This window comes from Accipiter gentilis, chromosome W (assembly GCF_929443795.1).
Source record: "Accipiter gentilis chromosome W, bAccGen1.1, whole genome shotgun sequence".
NCBI lineage: Eukaryota > Metazoa > Chordata > Aves > Accipitriformes > Accipitridae > Astur > Astur gentilis.
The window spans coordinates 33515690-33535100 of NC_064918.1; the positions used below are offsets into that span (position 1 = coordinate 33515690).

Below are 19411 nucleotides of genomic sequence, written 5' to 3' on the forward strand. Positions count from 1 at the left end.
TGAGCTTCTTGATTTGTTTCTTGCACTGTGAATATAGTACAAAACAATATTGAGACGTGGTTGTAAATGTAGCTGAGTTTTTCTTACCACGCGTTATAGTAAGGGTAGAGTCTTGAGAGAACAAGTATACCAAAATAAGTGTCTAACAAGTGGATGAAAATGTTTTAAATTTATGTATCTGATTATAATGAATAGCTATTTAAAAATATAGTTTGGAACTCTTCACTCTATATCAAATCTGGCAACAGATGTAAAAAGCCAGTTAAGTAACTGCCTGAAAGCAACAGCCAGAGTAATAGAAAATTATTTGTGTTTACATGAACATAAATTGTGTTAGAGGATGGGAAGCTGCATGGGATTAATGGCATAATTCCCCTTATGGGTTAGTCTCTACCCTGACTTAATGCTGAAGCAGATGTCCCGGGTCCTAGCATATCTGTGCAGTTGCCTCTACACACTATTCAGAATCAGGATTAGAACTGAGTAGCTACAGGGAACCCAGTACTTCTCAAAACAGGATTTCAATGTATGCTCCATTCTTGCAGTTGACAGTGATTAATATGTTGTGGAAATTAGATGTGTTTGTTAGTCCTGGTGAAAACATTTGATCTGTTATACAATATGTTTTGACTCTTCTACCTGTTCTTGTGTATGAAAGTGAATGAAAACAACAAAAGTTTATCTTTTTATCTGCAGCATCACCAGATAATTCAGCAGTACATGGTGACCCTAGAGAACCTCCTGTTTACAGCTGAACTGGACCATCACATACTGGCTGTATTTCAGCAATTTTGTGCTCTGCAGGCCTGAGGATTTTCATGTGTTGTTTTATCTGCAAGACTTAAAACCATTTTTCTTTGATGAGAGAAGCTCACCATGGGGAAAGAGGAAACTCTTTAATTCAGAACAGCTTTCATGTGTTCCTATATAAAGCAATATAGTACTCTTAACTAATAGTAACTGGTTTAGCATCACGAGTATTATTAGCTATGACTGACAGAGGATTAGTGTGTGTTGTGGTTTAACCCCAGCCAGCAACTAAGCACCACGCAGCCGCTCACTCACTTCCCCCCCACCCAGTGGCATGGGGGAGAGAATTGGGAAAAAAAAGGTAAAACTCATAGGTTGACATAAGAACAGTTTAATAGAACAGAAAGGAAGAAACTAATAATTATAATAATAGCAATACTAAAATGACAATAATAATAATAAAAGGATTGGAATATACAAAACAAGTGATGCACAATGCAATTGCTCACCACTCGCTGACTGGCTGATGCCCAGTTAGTTCCCAAGCAGCGATCCCCCCCAGGCCAACTCCCCCCAGTTTATATACTAGGCATGACGTTCTATGGTATGGAATACCCCTTTGGCCAGTTTGGGTCAGCTGCCCTGGCTGTGTCCCCTCCCAACTTCTTGTGCCCCTCCAGCCTTCTTGCTGGCTGGGCATGAGAAGCTGAAAAATCCTTGACTTTAGACTAAACACTACTTAGCAACAACTGAAAACATCAGTGTGTTATTAACATTCTTCTCATACTAAATCCAAAACATAACACTATACCAGCTACTAGAAAGAGAATTAACTCTATCCCAGCCGAAACCAGGATAGTGTGGAATAATGTATGTACTCTTTTAATTTGTCCTTTAATTTGGTTTGAATCTTTACTTTATGATAGTATTTTTGCTTCTTCCCTCTGTCATTTATATGACAATAACAAATAGGTCAAAAAAATTACAGAATTTGTTACCTCTGACTGTTTGTTAAAGTAAATAAATTACAGAAATGTGAAACAGGATTTGTGGATGCAGCAGAAATGCACCTCTTCAGTGAGCATTTTGATAAGATCTTGGTAGTATGGCACAAGAAAAATGACTTAACTCTGGGCATGTGAAACACTGAGCTTTCAAAATAGTCTAGAGCATGTGGGTTTGTCTATCAAACTGACTAGATTATCACAGTTTGAAATAACATGGTTAACAAACAATTGAAATATGTTTTTTTTAATGTATTGTCTGGTGTATTTATTACAGTAGCTGCAAACAGCCAGTAGAGAAATTTCATGAACAATTTTTGAAGACTGATTCTTTTCCTAGTGTGTCTGAAAAAGCATTAATAGCCCCAGCACTGGTCCCAGCTGTTAAATAATTGAGACCAATAGGAGGCAATCTGTCCTGAATGGGGCAGAGTTTCCACTTCAGTATTCCAAAGTACATAAACTTTGGACACCTTGCACACGCATTACAGAGGGGTTTTATCCTGTTATTTTGTTTTAGCTTGTAACTCCTTGGGCAGCTGAGCTTGCACTGGATTGGACCTATGGATCAGCAATGATGCTAAAACCTTTTTTGATGTTGATTGTGGATAAACCAAGTGCCCATCTCCTGTGATTCATTAACAACTGCTCCATGTCAATTGAATCTGCTTGCTTTTTGGTCTCTAAAATGTGAAGGCAGTGTCTGGCTCCCACACTTCCAAAGAGCATTTTAGAGCTGAATTAGGTGGGGCTTTGCAAGAAACTTAAATTGGGGACATGTACAACCTGGAAATGTAGTAGCCTTATCTTTTGTTTGATAAGTTTGAGTTATGCAAATAACATTATTTACATAAGCACTAAGGTGGTTGGTATCAGGGCAAGCAATAAGAAAGACAGGGTGGAGGCATTATTTTAGGTGCTCATTCTTTGCAGTAATTCTGGTGTATTTACAAGCTGTTTACAGTCTGTCAGATAAGTGTTCATACTCGGTGCTATTCAATACTTGAACTAGAAAATGGTGAGCTTTGAAGGATTTTGTTCTATAATGGTTGTTTTTTCCCACCAAATAAGTACTAAGTAATGCATAATTACTTTCATGCCTACATTAATCAATTGGCCTGATACTCAAGTGCAGAAGGCAAAAATTAATTGTTTGAGCATAGATGTAAAACTTTTGTGTGGTCTGCAGCGATTCGGCACATCTTCAGAATCTTGAATCTGCTACTTTTTTTTTCTTACCTGTTCTGTGTGATTTGACTAATTCCTCTACTCTAGAGTCAACCTTAATGTGTTTGTAAATTCGTTTTATACAAGGTGTTTGTCAGTCATGCACAGACACTTGCTTCAGTCAGTGTCATGGATGCCCTCACTCTGACTAAATGAACAGTACTTTGGTTCAGGCATCACCGACATGTAGGCCTGACTGAAATCAGCCTTGCTGTGCAAACCTTGAAAATTGTGCTAGGCCATATCTTCTCAGGAACTAAGGAATCTAGGCCACGTCTTATCAGGAGCTAACAGTACCAGCTTGAGCTGGGACTAGACAAAACTACAACTGCTACAGCTGCATTCCTGCACATACACCAAATGGGGGGGTTGACTACGAATCAATCACTTTACACTATAAATATCTGTAGCCCCCTCAAGCCCATTGAGCTCTCCTGTACTGTATGTAGTAAGTAGTAGAGTATTTAATGGCCATCTAATCACTGTCTAAATTATTGTTTAAATCATCATTTAAATCATTGTCAAATCACTGTTTAATTACCATTCAATTATTGCTTAATCACCATTTGATTACCTTTTAATTTTCATTAATCATTGATTAATTATCATTTTATCATCATTTAATCATGAATAAACCCCTGTTAGTTAACGATGACTTCTCTCAATAATTCACCTGCGACACAAATTGGCATAGTCGGGAGAATGGCGGATTCAATCACTGACTATGGAGGCACGGAGTGAACCCTTCACTGAAATTTTCAGATGATTGGGCACATGAAAAGCAGGATAATTGGAATAAGGTAAAAGAACAGTTAAACCTCATAAGGAGGAAACTGAAAGAGAAGAGAATAACAATATACAAGATGTTGAAAAAGTATTTAGAAGCAACATGTCAGTATAAGAAATGTAAAGAAAAGGAAATGCGAATGTTACAAGATGAGGTTGAACAAAGAAAGCGACAAGAAATGCTGTTATCTCTGCAAATAGAACAATTGCAGAAAAAACTGGGGAAGGAAGGTAGAGGGTAAACTAGAACTCATAATAATTTGGGCCCTCAATCCCCCAGATCCTCTAAAAATTCGTAAGCTAATCATTTCCCTGGAAGATTGGGACGGAGATATTTGGGAGGATCCTGACCAAGAACTTGGTGATGAGAATGAATCAGATGAATCAGAATTTAAGGTAGTCCCTATTATTAAAACTGAGGTATCTGCCAGACCTCAAGGGGGCAACCAGAGAAATACCATAAAGACCATTCCATGGGACCACCTTCAACTGGCCAATCTGCACGAAAAATATGGGTGGAAGCCTGGCGAAAATGAGACTGAATATCTGTGGCATGTCTCCTTAACTTGAGGAGATCGTATTATGTTAGATCAAGGTGAAGCCAATGGCTTTTGGGGACCAGGAGTGTTCTTGAATGAGGGACCACCCCCTAACACTGAACCACACTCTGTTATGTGTCAAGTAGCATGTTGGGCAGGGGGCGTAGACCCTCGGGATAGAGGGGAGCCCACTGCTATACCAATAAGATCATTAAGCAAACTTTTTACTGACATTACAAAAGCAGCCTGCCTGCAGGCTATGAACAACAAGGGTGCACATGGTGGTTACCCTATCTCTGCCCCTGTTGAGCCCCAAGCCATGAGACCACTGATAAGGGGAGCCCCTGCTGTTTTAAAATCATACCTCATTGTGAAAAGAGATGAAATAAGACAAAACATAGAACATAACGATCAGGAGGGTCAGGACGGCCAGTCCCACCTCTGACCCAGCCCGACCTGGGCAGACTTTATGCATGGCATTGTAAATCATAGTCAAGAAATGGGGTGGGATGAACCAACACCAGCAGGGCAATCCCAAGCTGATGCAGACAGCAGACGGATCCAGCAAATAAGACAGACTCCCCAGAACCCCTGACACTTTCCCCGATCTCATAAACCCCCTGATGGGAGCTTAGCAATGGGATAACACAAACAGCCCTCACATTTATGTTCCAATATGCCCCCAAAGAAAACTAGTAAAATTTTTAATTTACGAAGGAGCTCAAATTTCAATAATTTCAAATTTGGATGCCCAAAGAATTAACGTTAAGCTCGGCTGACAAAGGGTTAAAATAACTGGATTTACCGGCAAAAGTGAAATATGCTCCATAGCTAAAGTAAACTTGTTATTGCAAGGGGAGAAAAGAATATCAAGACACCAATTAGCAGTAGTTTCAGGGAAGGAAAACATTTTAGGCTTTGATGTATTACAAGGATGAGTTTGGAAATTGCTGGATGGTAGTGTTTGGTCTTTGGGCTGCCCTTGGTTAGCTGAGAGAAAATTAGCAGCTACCCGTGGGCATCAGTTAACTGGTGTAGTTCGCTTGCTGTGAGCTGCACCCACACTGCCTGACTCAAAAATAACTACTGTCCCTCAGTATCCTATCTCTGCCGCTGCCCGGATGGGTATTGTGGAAGTTATAGCTGACTGACTTAGAAAAAGACACATTATCTCCCGAACACACTCCCCATACAACTCTCCAGTATGGCCAGTTAAAAACCCAGACGGGAGATGGCGTCTAACCATAGACTATAGAAAGTTAAATGCAAACGCTGCTCCTCTTACAGCCGACATCCTCTTCAAGTTGCCGCTCACCCCTGGATGGCAGTACTGAATTTAAAATAGATGTTCTTCATGGTGCCGCCGCAGGAGGAGGATAAAAGAAAATTTGCTTTTACCTGGGATGGGATACAATTTACTTTTAACAGACTTCCTCAGGGCTATAAACATTCACCCACTATAGCTCAGTGGAGCTAAACATCATATTAGCACTAGATGGATATATCCTAGCTATTAACTGAAAGGGGTAACCAGTCCGGAGTCACCCTGCCGAGACTTCTTTAGTACCTGTAGCAGTTGCTCCAGAAGACAAATATTGTAATAACAAATGCCCCTCCTCCTCCTCCTTTCTCTTAGCTTTTATTGCTGGCCAATTATTTTCCCTTTCTTTTCTGTCCTATTAAACTGTCTTTATCTCAACCCATGAGTTTTACTTTTTTTCCCCTGATTCTCTCCCCCATCCCACTGGGTGTGAGGAGTGAGCGAATAGCTGTGTGGTGCTTAGTTGCTGTCTGGGGTTAAACCACGACAGTGTGTTTAGTTCAGCCTTTAGCAACCTATTCATCCACTCCATTAAGCCATTGGCCCATGGGTTGTAAGGGTGGTGGAATGCCCATCTTCGTGTTTATCTGCCCAAGCATGAACATGATGGTTCTTGAAGTGCAATGTGTCTGATTCAGTTGTTATGGGTTGTACATGGGCTGGCTGGGATGGAGTTCACTTTCTTCATAGCAGCCTGTATGGTGCTGTGCTTTGCATTTGTGGATAAAACAGTACTGATAACACACCAATGTTTTGGCTATTGCCGAACAGTGCTTGCATGGTGTTAAAGCTTTCTCACCAACTCCACCCACTCCTAAAGATGAGTAAGCTGGAGGTGGGCAAGAGGCTGGGAGGGGACACAGCCAGGACAGCTGACCCAAGCTCACCAAAGGGATATTCCACACATAAGACATTACACTCAGCAATAATAAGGTCCCAAATACTGATACTGTTGAATACTTTTTGAGAGAAGGGTTAGGGGCCTGTTGATGACTCGCATTCCAGCCCCAGGTGGAATGTTTGTGCAGCAAGGAACACAGAGAACACGCTAGCTGACTAAAACCAGAGACATGGTGTTGTGGTTTAACCCCAGCCAGCAACTAAGCACCACGCAGCCGCTCACTCACTTCCCCCCCACCCAGTGGCATGGGGGAGAGAATTGGGAAAAAAAAGGTAAAACTCATAGGTTGACATAAGAACAGTTTAATAGAACAGAAAGGAAGAAACTAATAATTATAATAATAGCAATACTAAAATGACAATAATAATAATAAAAGGATTGGAATATACAAAACAAGTGATGCACAATGCAATTGCTCACCACTCGCTGACCGATGCCCAATTAGTTCCCAAGCAGCGATCCCCCCCAGGCCAACTCCCCCCAGTTTATATACTAGGCATGACGTTCTATGGTATGGAATACCCCTTTGGCCAGTTTGGGTCAGCTGCCCTGGCTGTGTCCCCTCCCAACTTCTTGTGCCCCTCCAGCCTTCTTGCTGGCTGGGCATGAGAAGCTGAAAAATCCTTGACTTTAGACTAAACACTACTTAGCAACAACTGAAAACATCAGTGTGTTATCAACATTCTTCTCATACTAAATCCAAAACATAACACTATACCAGCTACTAGAAAGAGAATTAACTCTATCCCAGCCAAAACCAGGACACATGGGCATGCCAAAAACTTAAAGTTCTTAGGAGGCTCTGGAGGTTGTGTTTGGAGGAGGGAGAAGGTAAAGATAAAACAAATTGCAAGACATTTTCAGGAATACCTTAGGTACCAACACAGAAGGAGACTCCTAAGAAAATTACATTCTGGGCAAGACTCTGGCATTTGCCAGAAGGAATAGAAAGATCCCAGCATTCTTTGAGGGATGAAATTAAGAGGGTCATATCTTGTGCAACAGATTTGCCTGTAGGTCTGCCCAGGAGTATGTCATCAATATACTGGTGGTGAGAAACATCAGGAGTGGGAGAAATTTCAGCTAAGGCTGAGGCTAACAGGCCATGAACAATGGTAGGAGTATGGCGATAGTCTTGAGGTAAACCAGTAAAGGTGTACTGAATGCCATTCCAAGTAAAAGCAAAGCAAGCTTGGTTGTCTGAGCAGATAGGGTACTGGAAGAACATCCAAAACCACCATGTGTAGATAAGAAGCAACATGAAATGTGTTGAGTACTTCAGCAGCTGTTGGGACTGCTGCATGAAGTGGAGAGGAGGCAGAGTTTATGCCTGAGTAGTCAATGGTCAGACGCCAAGACACATTGGGTTTGCACACTAGCCATATGGGGCTGTTAAAAGGGGAGTTGGTGAGAATGACTACTCCCTGTTCTTCCAATTCTGTGAGAAGGGAAGTGATGGGTTTTGGGGCTCGTGGGTTCACAGGGTATTGTTGTAAATTAAGAACATGGGTCATCGGAGGTAGGGGAGGTGCTTTTTACAGTACGCAAACTAGCAGGAGGTTAGGTTCAGAGGTACCAAGAGACCATACCTTCCCTTTAGCATCACGGAAGATTTGGCCTCTGAGTAGATAGAGGGAGAAAAGGCACTAATTAGTGTATCCTATTTAACTTCACATTATCTTGAGTTCTTTTCTACGTGGCCAGCCAGCAAGCCAAGCAGAATAATCATCAGGTACATAGATCAGAGCCAATCTTCACATACAGCCTTTTGCCTCTGTAGAAGGAAAATGGAGGGAGAAAGAAAGTGAAACTGCTGATGGGTAATAGAAGATTTAGAAGTTGGAATTGCTGTGGTGCAAGTAACAAGGAAAATACAAATCTAAGAAAACAAGGCCCATTAGTTCTGCTGTCTGAAGGACACCATCTATTGGAGTCAGCCTTCTGTGTGTAATGGCAGTTACAGATGGTTTTGCAGGTTTCAGCTCAAACTCGCCTGTTGACTACTGAGAGAATTTTGAACCTGAGTTTGGAGTCACTTTTGGCCCAGGCTATTTGATCTCACTAAATTATGAACTCTAGCCCCTATGTTCTGGAGCATCTGCATTCCTCAGTGAGGATATGGGCAACGGTGCTTGGAAGGTATACCTTAGAAAATACTGAGTTCTGCTCATGACAGAAATCCTAGCAGTTATCTTTTCTTTTCTAGGTTCTTTGGGAAATCATGTGCTTTTATATTCATAGACTAACAACGTGAGTGTTTGGAGTGCAGGGACATGTGTGATAGGGGAGATGAGGCAAAGAAAACTGAGGCCCTGGATCAGCCTCACAGGTGTTGCGAGTAGAGCTCAGTATTTTCTAAGACATACCTTCTTCTACTTAAGAGCATATTGAAATGCTGTTTGCATTCTGGCAGCCAGAAGAACTCAAGCTGAGGTGCTCTGCTCTCCCTCTCCTTTTTCACATATTTAAAGATGGTATAAGGACTCAGAAAAGTCCCTTGGTTGGCTCATTTAAAGGACTATGCAGTTCTGGTTCTCCTGCAAAAGAGAGAAAAGTACAGAACTCCTGATCCGATCTGGCCCAGAATTTATGCCTCACTGAATAAGTATAACGACACTTCTGAGTTTACAAGTTGCTGCTTGAACACAGATCTGTAGATAATCCATTGGTAGCTATACAATCCAGTCAAACTGATGAGTCTGGGAATGCCAACTGGAAACATCTCTGACTACAACAGAATATTGTAATGTGTGTATAGGTGGGCTAGGGATTTGTGACTACCAGCACTATTGAAATCCTAAACTATTTCCTAGTGCTTTTCCTCTCTAAGGAAGAAAGAGGCAGTAGTCCACAATTAGTCTGTGATGATTCTAGTTATCAATGCTCATGATAAAAATCTTGCTATTTCAGAACATGTGCCAAGGAAAAATTTCCAATCTAATGCTATAGCAACTGCTTACTGCATTACTTTCTTTGAAAGCAGATTTGTACAGTTTTACTTCAGTATTATCATAAGTGGCAATTAAAATGAGTTTGTGTCCTGGTTTCTGCTGGGATAGAGTTAATTTTCTTCTTAGTAGCTGGTACAGTGTGTCTTGGATTTAGTGTGAGAATAATGTTGATAACACACTGATGTTTTAGTTGTTGCTAAGTAGCGCTTATCCTAGGTTAAGGATTTTTCAATTTCCCATGCTCTGCTAGCAAGCAGGTGTACAAGAAGCTGGGAGGGAGCATAGCCAGGACAGCTGACCCGAACTAGCCAAAGGGATATTCCATACCATAGAACATCATGCTCAGTATATAAACTGGGGGGAGTTGGCTGGGAGGGGCGGATAGCTGCGCGGGCATCGGTCAGCGGGTGGTGAGCAATTGCATTGTGCGTCACTTGTCTTTTCTTGGGCATTATTTTTTTAAAAAATATATTTTATTTTATTATATTCCTTTTCATTGCTATTATTATTAATTGTTATTGTTGTTGTTATATTATTTTACTTTAGTTATTAAACCGTTCTTATCTCAACCCACGAGTTTTACTTTTTTTTCCCAATTCTCCTCCCCATCCCACTGGAGGAGTGAGTGAGAGGCTGCGTGGTGCCTAGTTGCTGGCTGGGCTTAAACCACGACAGTTTGAAAGCAGATGCTTAAAGAATAGAATGGTGTGAGCAATGTGAATTGTTAAACACAAACCAGGATCCAAGGAGGTTGCCTGTAATTTCTAACAGCACCTATGGTTGGGATGCTAACAATTATCACTAAGAAGAGATTTTTTTTCCTCAAACCCAGTCTGAATTCCAGGGGCAAACTTCTCTTCCATTCATCTTTGGAGATTGGTTGGTTTTTTTCTAGTTATTTAAAACTTGTATCACTTAGTCTAATCTTTAGGTTCATGCCCCTGGATTTCTTCAGCCCTGATTCTTCTCTCACCTGCAACAGTACAGACTAGGAGCAAGTCAATGGATGGATGAATTAATTAGAGAAATTTGATTCATTGTACTGGGTCTGGCTGGGATGGAGTTAATTTTCTTCATAGCACCCCGTATGGTGCTGTGTTTTGCATTTGTGACTAAAACAGTATTGAGAACACAGGGATGTTTTAGTTATTGCTCAACAGCGCTTACACAGCGTCAAGGCCTTTTCTTTTTCCCACTCTGCCCCCCCAGCAAGTACTCGGAGGTGTGTAAGAAGTCTGGAGGGGACACAGCCAGGACAGCTGACCCCAACTGACCAAAGGGATGTTCCATACCATGTGACATCATGCTCAGCAATAAAAGCTCAGGAGAAAGAAGAAGGAAGGGGGTGATGTTTGTGGCTATGGCATTTGTCTTCCCAAGTAATTGTTAGGCATGCTGAGGCCCTGCTTTCCTGTAAATGGCTGGACATTTGCCTGCTGATGGGAAGTAGTGAATGAATTCCTTATTTTGTTTTGCTTGCGTGCACAGCTTTGCTTCACTTAGTAAATTGTATTTATGTCAGTCCCACAAGTTTTTCTCCCTTTTGCCCTTCCAATTCTCTTCCCCATCCCGCTGTGGGGGAGTGAGAAAGCAACTGCTTGGACAGACCCCAATATGCCGGACAGACCCACCTCTTAGGGAAGCCTGCTGACTCCTTGGGGCCCGGGTTAAGGGCATCACTAGGAAGCTTCCTAGCCTGGTATGGCTTTTGGACTAATACCCATTACTGGTCTTCCATGTGGGTAGTGATGAAGCTGCAACGCGTAGTCCAAGGGCAATCAAAAGAGTCTTCAGGGCCTTGGGATGGCTGGCAAGGGAATCTGGAGCACAGGTAATTTTTTCCTCTATCCTTCCAGTTGTGGGCAGCCATATTGGAAGAAACAGACACACCCAGTCTATTAACACATGGCCCCGTGGCTGGTGTCACCACCACAATTTTGGGGTTTTTGATAATGGGATGGCCTACATGGCACCAGGCCTGCTGGCGTCAAATGGGATTCACCTTTCTCAAAGGAGGAAGAGGGGCTTTGCTCACAAGCTAGCGGGGCTGATTGACAGAGCTTTAAACTAGACTTGAAGGGGGGAGGGGATAATATCAGGCTCGCCCGTGACAAGCCAAGGGACGACACGCCAAGGTTAGAGGGACGGGGTGCTAGCGAGGGCCCTTAGCCTGTTGCTCTAAGACGTGCTGGGTACACTGGAGCACACTTGAAGTCTTATGGAGATGAGCCAGGGGCTCCTGAGGTAATAGGAGCCATCAGGGAAACACCGGTGAAATACCTCAAAGGAATTAAGGGATGTTCTTCTAAAAAGGTGACACGTCCTACAGCCCAGCTGAAGTGCCTCTATGCCAATGAACGCAGCATGGGCAACAAACAGCAGGAGTTGGATGCCAGCATGCTGCTAGAAAGCTATGACCTAGTTGCCATTACTGAAACTTGATGGGATGAATCCCATGACTGGAGTGCGGCTATAGATGGCTACAGGCTGTTCAGAAGGGACAGGCGAGGAAGGAGGGGCAGAGGGGTTGCCCTCTACATCAAGAAATGGATAGAGTGTGAAGACCTGTCTCTGAAGAATAGCCACAAGCAGGTTGAAAGCTTATGGGTAAGAATTAGAGACCGAGGCAACAAAGGGAACCTTGTGGTTGGTGTTTACTACAGGCCACCCAATCAAGGGGAGCCTATTGACAAAGCCTTCTTACTCCAGCTCCAGGAGGCATCTCGCTTGCAGGCTCTCATCCAGCTGGGGGACTTCAACCACCCCGACATCTGCTAAAAAGTAGCACGTTGAGCTGTAGGCAATCCAGGAGACTCCTGGAGTACATCGAGGATAACTACTTAAGCCAGGTAATAGACAGCCCTACCAGTGGGGGTGCGATACTGGACCTGTTGGTCACCAACACGAGTGAGCTAATGAGAGATGTCAAGATTGGAGGCAGCCTGGGCTGCAGTGATCATGCACTCGTGGAGTTCGCAGTCCTGAGGGATATGGGACAGGTGAAGAGTAAAGTCAGGACCCTGAATTTTAGGAAAGCAAACTTCCAGCTGTTTGAGGAGTTAGTCAAGAGGACCCCCTGGGAAACTGCCCTCAGGGACAAGAGAGCAGAACAGAGCTGGCAGATAGATCTTTAAGGATGCTTTCCATAGAGCGCAAGAGCTCTCGATCCCCAGATGTAAGAAATCAGGAAAGGAAGGCAAGGGACTGGCATGGATGAGTCAAGACCTGCTGGTCAAACTGACGGGCAAGAAGGAAATGCACAGGCAGTGGAAGCAGGGACAGGTATCCTGGGAAGAGTATAGGGACGTTGCCCGCTTGTGTAGGGATGGGGTCAGAAAGGCCAAGGCGCAGCTGGAGCCAAACTTGGCAAAGGATGCAAAGAATAATAAGAAGGGCTTCTATAGGTATGTCAGCCAGAAAAGGAAGGTCAAAGAAAGTGTACCCCTCCGATGAACACGACTGGCAAACTGGTAACAACGGACGAGGAGAAGGCCGAGGGTACTCAACAACTTTTTTTGCCTCAGCCTTCACTGGCAACCTCTCTTCCCACACCTCTTGAGTGGATAGACCTCAAGGCAGGGACTGGGGGAGCAAAGTCTCTCCCACTTTAAGATAAGATCAGGTTGGTGACCACCTGAGGAACCTGAACATACATAAGTCTATGGGACCAGACGGGATGCATTCCAGAGTCCTGAGGGAACTGGCTGATGTAGTTGCCAAGCCACTCTCCATGATATTTGAAAAGTCCCCAGTGACTGGAAAAAGGGAAACATTGCACCCATTTTTATAAAGGGTAGAAAGGAGGACCCTGGGAACTTCCGACCAGTCAGCCTCACCTCTGTGCCCAGTAAGATCATGGAGCAGATCCTCCTGAAAGATATGTCAAGGTATATGGAAGACAGGGAGGTGATTGGAGACAGCCAGCATGGCTTCACCAAGGGCAAGTCCTGCCTGACCAACCTAGTGGCCTTCTATGTTGGAGTGACTACACAGTGGACAAGGTGTTGTGGTTTAATCCCAGCCAGCAACCAAGCACCACACACCCGCTCACTCACTTCCCTCACAGTGGGATGGGGGAGCGAATCAGAAGGGTAAAAGTGAGAAAACTCGTGGGCTGAGATAAAGACAATTTAATAGGTAAAGCAAAAGCTGCGCACGCAAGGAAAGCAAAAGAAAGAATTCATTCAGTACTTCCCATCGGCAGGCAGGTGTTCAGCCATCTCCAGGAAAGCAGGGCTCCATCATGCGTAACGGTTACTTGGGAAGACAAAATGCCATAACTCCCTATGTCCCCCCTTCCTTCTTCTTCCCCCAGGTTTTATATGCTGAGCATGACGTCACATGGTATGGAATACCCCTTTGGTCAGTTGGGGTCAGTTGTCCCGGCTGTGTCCCCTCCCAACTTCTTGTGCACCCCCAGCCTACTCACTGGCAGGGCAGCATGAGAAGCAGAAAGGGCCTTGACTCTGTGTAAGCACTGCTCAGCAGTAGTGAAAACATCTCGGCATTATCAACACTGTTTTCAGCACAAATCCAAAACATAGCCCCATACTAGCTACTGTGAAGAAAATTAACTCTATCCCAGCCAAAACCAGCACACAAGGGAAGAGCTACGGATGTCATCTACCTGGACTTCTGTAAGGCCTTTGACACGGTCCCCCACAACATTCTTGCCTCTAAATTGGAGAGATATGGGTTTGATGGATGGACCATTCAGTGGATAAGGAGTTGGCTGGATGGTGGCATCCAGAGAGGAGTGGTCAACAGCTCAATGTCCGGATGGAGATTGGTCACAAGTGGTGTCCCTCAGGCGTCCGTACTGGGACCAGTCCTGTTTAATATCTTCACCAATGACATAGCTAGTGGGATTGAGTGCACTCTCAGCAAGTTTGCAGATGACACCAAGCTGAGTGGTGCAGTTGACACGCCTGAGGGATAGGATGCCATCCAGAGGGACCTCGACAGGCTTGGGAAGTGGGCCCGTGCGATCCTCATGAAGTGCAACAAAGCAAAGTGCAAGGTCCCGCCCCTGGGTCAGGGCAACCCCCCGTATCAATACAGGCTGGGGGATGAAGGGATTGAGAGCAGTCCTGCGGAGGACTTGGGGGTACTGGTGGATGAAAAGCAGGACATGAGCCTGCAATGTGCACTCACAGCCCAGAAAGCCAACTGCATCCTGGGCTGAATCAAAAGAAGCATGGCCAGCAGGTCGAGGGAGGTGATTCTGCCCCTCTACTCTGCTCTGGTGAGACCCCACCTGGAGTACTGCATCGAGCTCTGGGGTCCTCAGCACAGGAAAGACATGGACCTGTTGGAGCAGGTCCAGAGGAGGGCCACAAAAATGATTAGAGGGATGGAACACCTCTCCTGGGAAGAAAGGCTGAGTCAGTTGGGGTTGTTCAGCCTGGAGAAGACAAGGTTCCGGGGAGACCTTATAGCGGCCTTTCAATACTTAAAGGGGGCTTATAAGAAAGATGGGGACAAACATTTTAGTAGGGCCTGTTGCAATAAGACAAGGGGCAATGGTTTTAAACTAAAAGAGGGTAGATTTAGACTAGATATAAGGAAGAATTTTTTTTACGATGAGGGCGGTGAAACACTGGAACATGTTGCCAGAGAGGCGGTAGATGCCCCATCCCTGGAAACCAAGGTCAGGTTGGGCGGGGCTGTGAGCAACCTGATCTAGTTGAAGATGTCCCTGCTCATTGCAGGGGGGGTTGGACTAGATGACCTTTAAAGGTCCCTTCCAACCCAATTTTTTCTATGATCCTATGATTCTAAGTTTTGACTGCCTCTTACCTGCCACAGGTGGCCTGCCCTGCTGCCTCTCTGCATCCCTGTGGGAATGTCACATACCTGATATCAGACAGATAAAATCCTGCCAGAAGTGTCCTTAGTACCCCTGCTGAAGTGGCAAGTACAATACATAAGTATGGGAGCCAGGTCTTAAGAATATTCTGAACTTCATGCTGCTCCTGAGACCAACTAGCTCTTTATAGAGGTACTGAGCACAAATGAGGGGGCAGGCAGACATCACTGAATGGCAGGAGTTTATTGAGTACTCAGCTCCCTTGTTAGTTCCTGTGAATCCAGCATTGCCCACCCTATCCCAAGCCTGTGCTTGTTTGAGAGTATAGCCAGAGTTGGGTCGGTGCCAGGTACCTCCTGGGGGATGAGGATGACCATCACCAAAAGGCTGAAGTGAGTCAAGACCTCCCCTCACACCGTTGGGAAACCCCTCTATTTGGAAAGGAGTTTGATATTTAATATACCCTCAGTGATGGAGTGCTGCAGTGACCATGACAGATGCAGCAATACTTGAGGAAATTTAGAAGAGTGACTGACAAAGTGTTGTCTTCTCAAAATCTGCAGAGCAGCACAAAACCAACTAGAATAGTGAAGATTGTACAGAAACAGGTGCTAACACTGAATGACTAAAGTAAGAAAAAGGGAACACTAATATCACTTCAAAAAAATACCTTCCCAGAAAAGTCACAGCCTCTAGTAATTGACACCCCAAGGACTACTTAAGTCAAAAGTAGTATATTTAATAGCCCTTGCTGGATTTTTCCTTCCATGAAATTTGTCCAGTCGCTTTTTGAATCCATGGAAGTTTTCATCATTCCCCACTTCCTGTGGCAAGAAGTTACATAACTTAATGAAATTGCCATCTGAGAGGCTCAGATAAGACAATAGAGTGTTAGATATCTTCTAATTCTTTATTTGAAGAGGCAATGAACAATCATTCCCTACATGCTTTTTTTCCTGTCACTAATGATTTTGTTGACATCCATATCTGGTTCCTTTTCAGTCTTTTTGCAAAGTGAAGAGTTCTAGTGTACTTGTTCCTTCTTCCAAGCCATTCCTTCTCATCAATCACCTGTTTTGCCATACTATGAAACATTTCCAGTGCTACATCTACACATCTTTTAAATACCTCCAGGGATGGTGACTCAACCACTTCCCTGGTGTTGTGGTTTAACCCCAGCCAGCAACTAAGCACCACGCAGCCGCTCACTCACTCCCCCCCCATCCAGTGGGATGGGGAGAAAATCGGGAAAAAGAAGTAGAACTCATGGGTTGAGATAAGAACGGTTTAATAGAACAGAAAAGAAGAAACTAATAATGATAATGCTAACACTAATAAAATGACAACAGTAGTAATAAAAGGATTGGAATGTACAAATGATGCGCAGGGCAATTGCTCACCACCCACCGACCAACACCCAGCTAGTCCCTGAGCGGCGATTCCCTGCCCCCACTTCCCAGTTCCCATACTAGATGGGACATCACATGGTATGGAATACCCCGTTGGCCAGTTTGGGTCAGGTGCCCTGGCTGTGTCCTGTGCCAACTTCTTGTGCCCCTCCAGCTTTCTCGCTGGCTGGGCATGAGAAGCTGAAAAATCCTTGACTGTAGTCTAAACATTACTTAGCAACAACTGAAAACTTCAGTGTTATCAATATTCTTCGCATACTGAACTAAAAACATAGCACTGTACCAGCTACTAGGAAGACAGTTAACTATCCCAGCTGAAACTGGGACACCTGGGCAGACTGTTCCAGTGCTTGATAACCCTTTTGGTGAAGGCATTTTTCCTAATATCCAACCAAAACCTCCCCTGGCACAACTTGAGGCCCTTTCCTCTCATCCTGTCTCTTGTTACTTGGGAGAAGAGACCAACACCCACCTTGCTACAACTTCCTTTCAGGTAGCTATAGAGAGTGATAATGTGGCAGCTGCTGGCTTCAAACAGTGCCACCATAATGTTTTCTGTAAGAGTGTGGGGGAGGGGGGGAATGATCCCAAATATTTATTTTTAAACTCATAGCTATGAGACTTGATTCCTGGATTCTGAGTATTAGATAAGTTAATGAGAAATTAAGCAATGCTACTTTAAAGCTTGTTTTAGAGTCTTGCAAAACCTAGCTAGTTAGGACTATGGAACATAACTACTCCAGAAGTAGTTATAACTGAACAGTCAAAGAATTTAGCTTCCCTCCATATTGGGAAATACACAGTGAGTATATAGTAACTGATGTCAGCACTTGGGGGTGGGCGGCCTCTTGAGAATGGAGGCTGTATGGAAATTCTCATGTTCTGGTGTCGTGGTTTAACCCCAGCCAGCAACTAAGTACCATGCAGCCACTCACTCCCTCCCCCCCCACCCAGTGGGATGGCAGAGAAAATTGGGAAAAGAAATAAAACTCGTGGGTTGAGATAAGAACGGTTTAACAGAACAGAAAAAGAAGAAACTAATAATGATAATGATAACAATAATAAAGTGACAGCAGTAATGATAAAAGCATTGGAATATACAAATGATGCACAGTGCAATTGCTCACCACCCACCGATAGACGCCCAGTTAATCCCCAAGCGGCGATCCCCCCGCCCCCACTCCCCCCCCCGAGTTTATATACTAGATGTGACATCACATGGTATGGAATACCCCGTTGGCCAGTTTGGGTCAGCTGCCCTGGCTGTGTCCTGTGCCAGCTTCTTGTGCCCCTCCAGCTTTCTCGCTGGCTGGGCATGAGAAGCTGAAAAATCCTTGACTTCAGTCTAAACATTCTTCTCATACTGAACTCAAAACATAGCACTGTACCAGCTACTAGGAAGACAATTAACTCTATCCCAGCTGAAACTGGGACATCTGGACAAAGAAGGAAGAGAAGGAAGAGGGACCTATTGCCTTGTAAGAGATTTAGCCAAGGGGAGTGTCTTCACTGACTGCTGTGTACAGTAGAACTGCATGACACTAGCAACAGAACTAAAAATAATTTCAAGTGTAATAGAGGGCAAACTAGGAAATTACCATTGATTCCAAATGCTGTTACAATTCCTTTAATATTTGTAAGTTTAAAATATAAGATGTAGTAAAACCTGAAACTTCTCCCCACATGAAGATAAAGTTAAGAAGACACAAGCTTATTGCAGATTCACCAAAATGACAAAATATCGCTTGACAGGAGCTGTCTATTGTGAGAGACTGGAAGAGCTAATGTCTCAAACATTGTGGTGGGGCAAGTTCTGCTTAAAGACAAACCCTGCACAGCAAGGAACCAAGGTGAAAAGCCCATCAGCTCAGACATCAGCAACAGGAGGGGGAGGGTGTGCTGGAGGGTGCACAGCTCCCTGTTCTGATAAGCTGTTCTGATTGATACAAAGATCAAACAATGGCCAGTCTGTAGGGAAGGAGAAGTTACTCCCCAAATGACCCCCAAGCCCAAAGGCTCACAAACTGCTCATTAGCCTGACGAGTTTGGGTGCCCGCCTCAAGGAGGGGCAAGGATGATAAAAGGATACCAACTGAAGCCCCAGGCGCGCAAGCCCACTGGAACTGGACCCCTCAGCTAACTGAACCAATGCTGGACCCAGGACTGGTGAAATCTTTCTCTCTTCCTTTTTCTCTCTCTGTCGTCTTCTCTCTTTCCTTTTCCTTTTCCACAATCCCTACACCTCATCCGTTTCAAGATATAAACCATTGACCAAGTCTGAGACTAAGAGTGGATCCAGCTGCCCCTAGGCCCTTCTCTGAGGAGGAGTATAGAAAGCAAGGGGGGTCTGCTCTGAACCTCGTGACTCAACGGGAGGGATCGCCTTATTCCCTGAATTGATGTATATGGTTACCCTGGGTTACACGGTTTACTGAGGTAGTTCCATGCCAATTCCTGTTGTGAGAAACCCTGCCACCTACTACCACACCTCCCCAGTTCAGTTTGCTTCTGTCATGAATAAAATCTTTAACTAATCATTTGGTGTCGTTTCACCTTAATTTAGCCCGAGGGAATTCCAAATTAAACACGGCTCCCTGGTCTGTCCAGTCTGGGTCGTGACATCTATTTACTTAGCATTCTATCCTACAGTAAAAAACATATTCAACAAAAGTCTCAGTCTAAGCTTTTTTTTTTTTTTCTTGCAAAACAGTTAG

The 19411-nt window shown here is 44.1% G+C and overlaps 1 protein-coding gene across 2 annotated transcripts in view; it reads left to right on the forward strand.

The window, feature by feature from the left end:
- Window positions 1-10014, forward strand: part of LOC126035457 (nuclear cap-binding protein subunit 1-like) — a 73612-nt gene extending 63598 nt beyond the window's left edge. For both annotated transcript variants that reach the window (XM_049794066.1, XM_049794065.1), the window contains one exon: window positions 697-10014. In XM_049794066.1, coding sequence (XP_049650023.1) covers window positions 697-810 — 114 coding nt within the window. In that variant the 3' untranslated portion in view covers window positions 811-10014. The remainder of the gene's footprint in view (window positions 1-696) is intronic.
- The last annotated feature ends 9397 nt before the right edge of the window (window positions 10015-19411 follow it).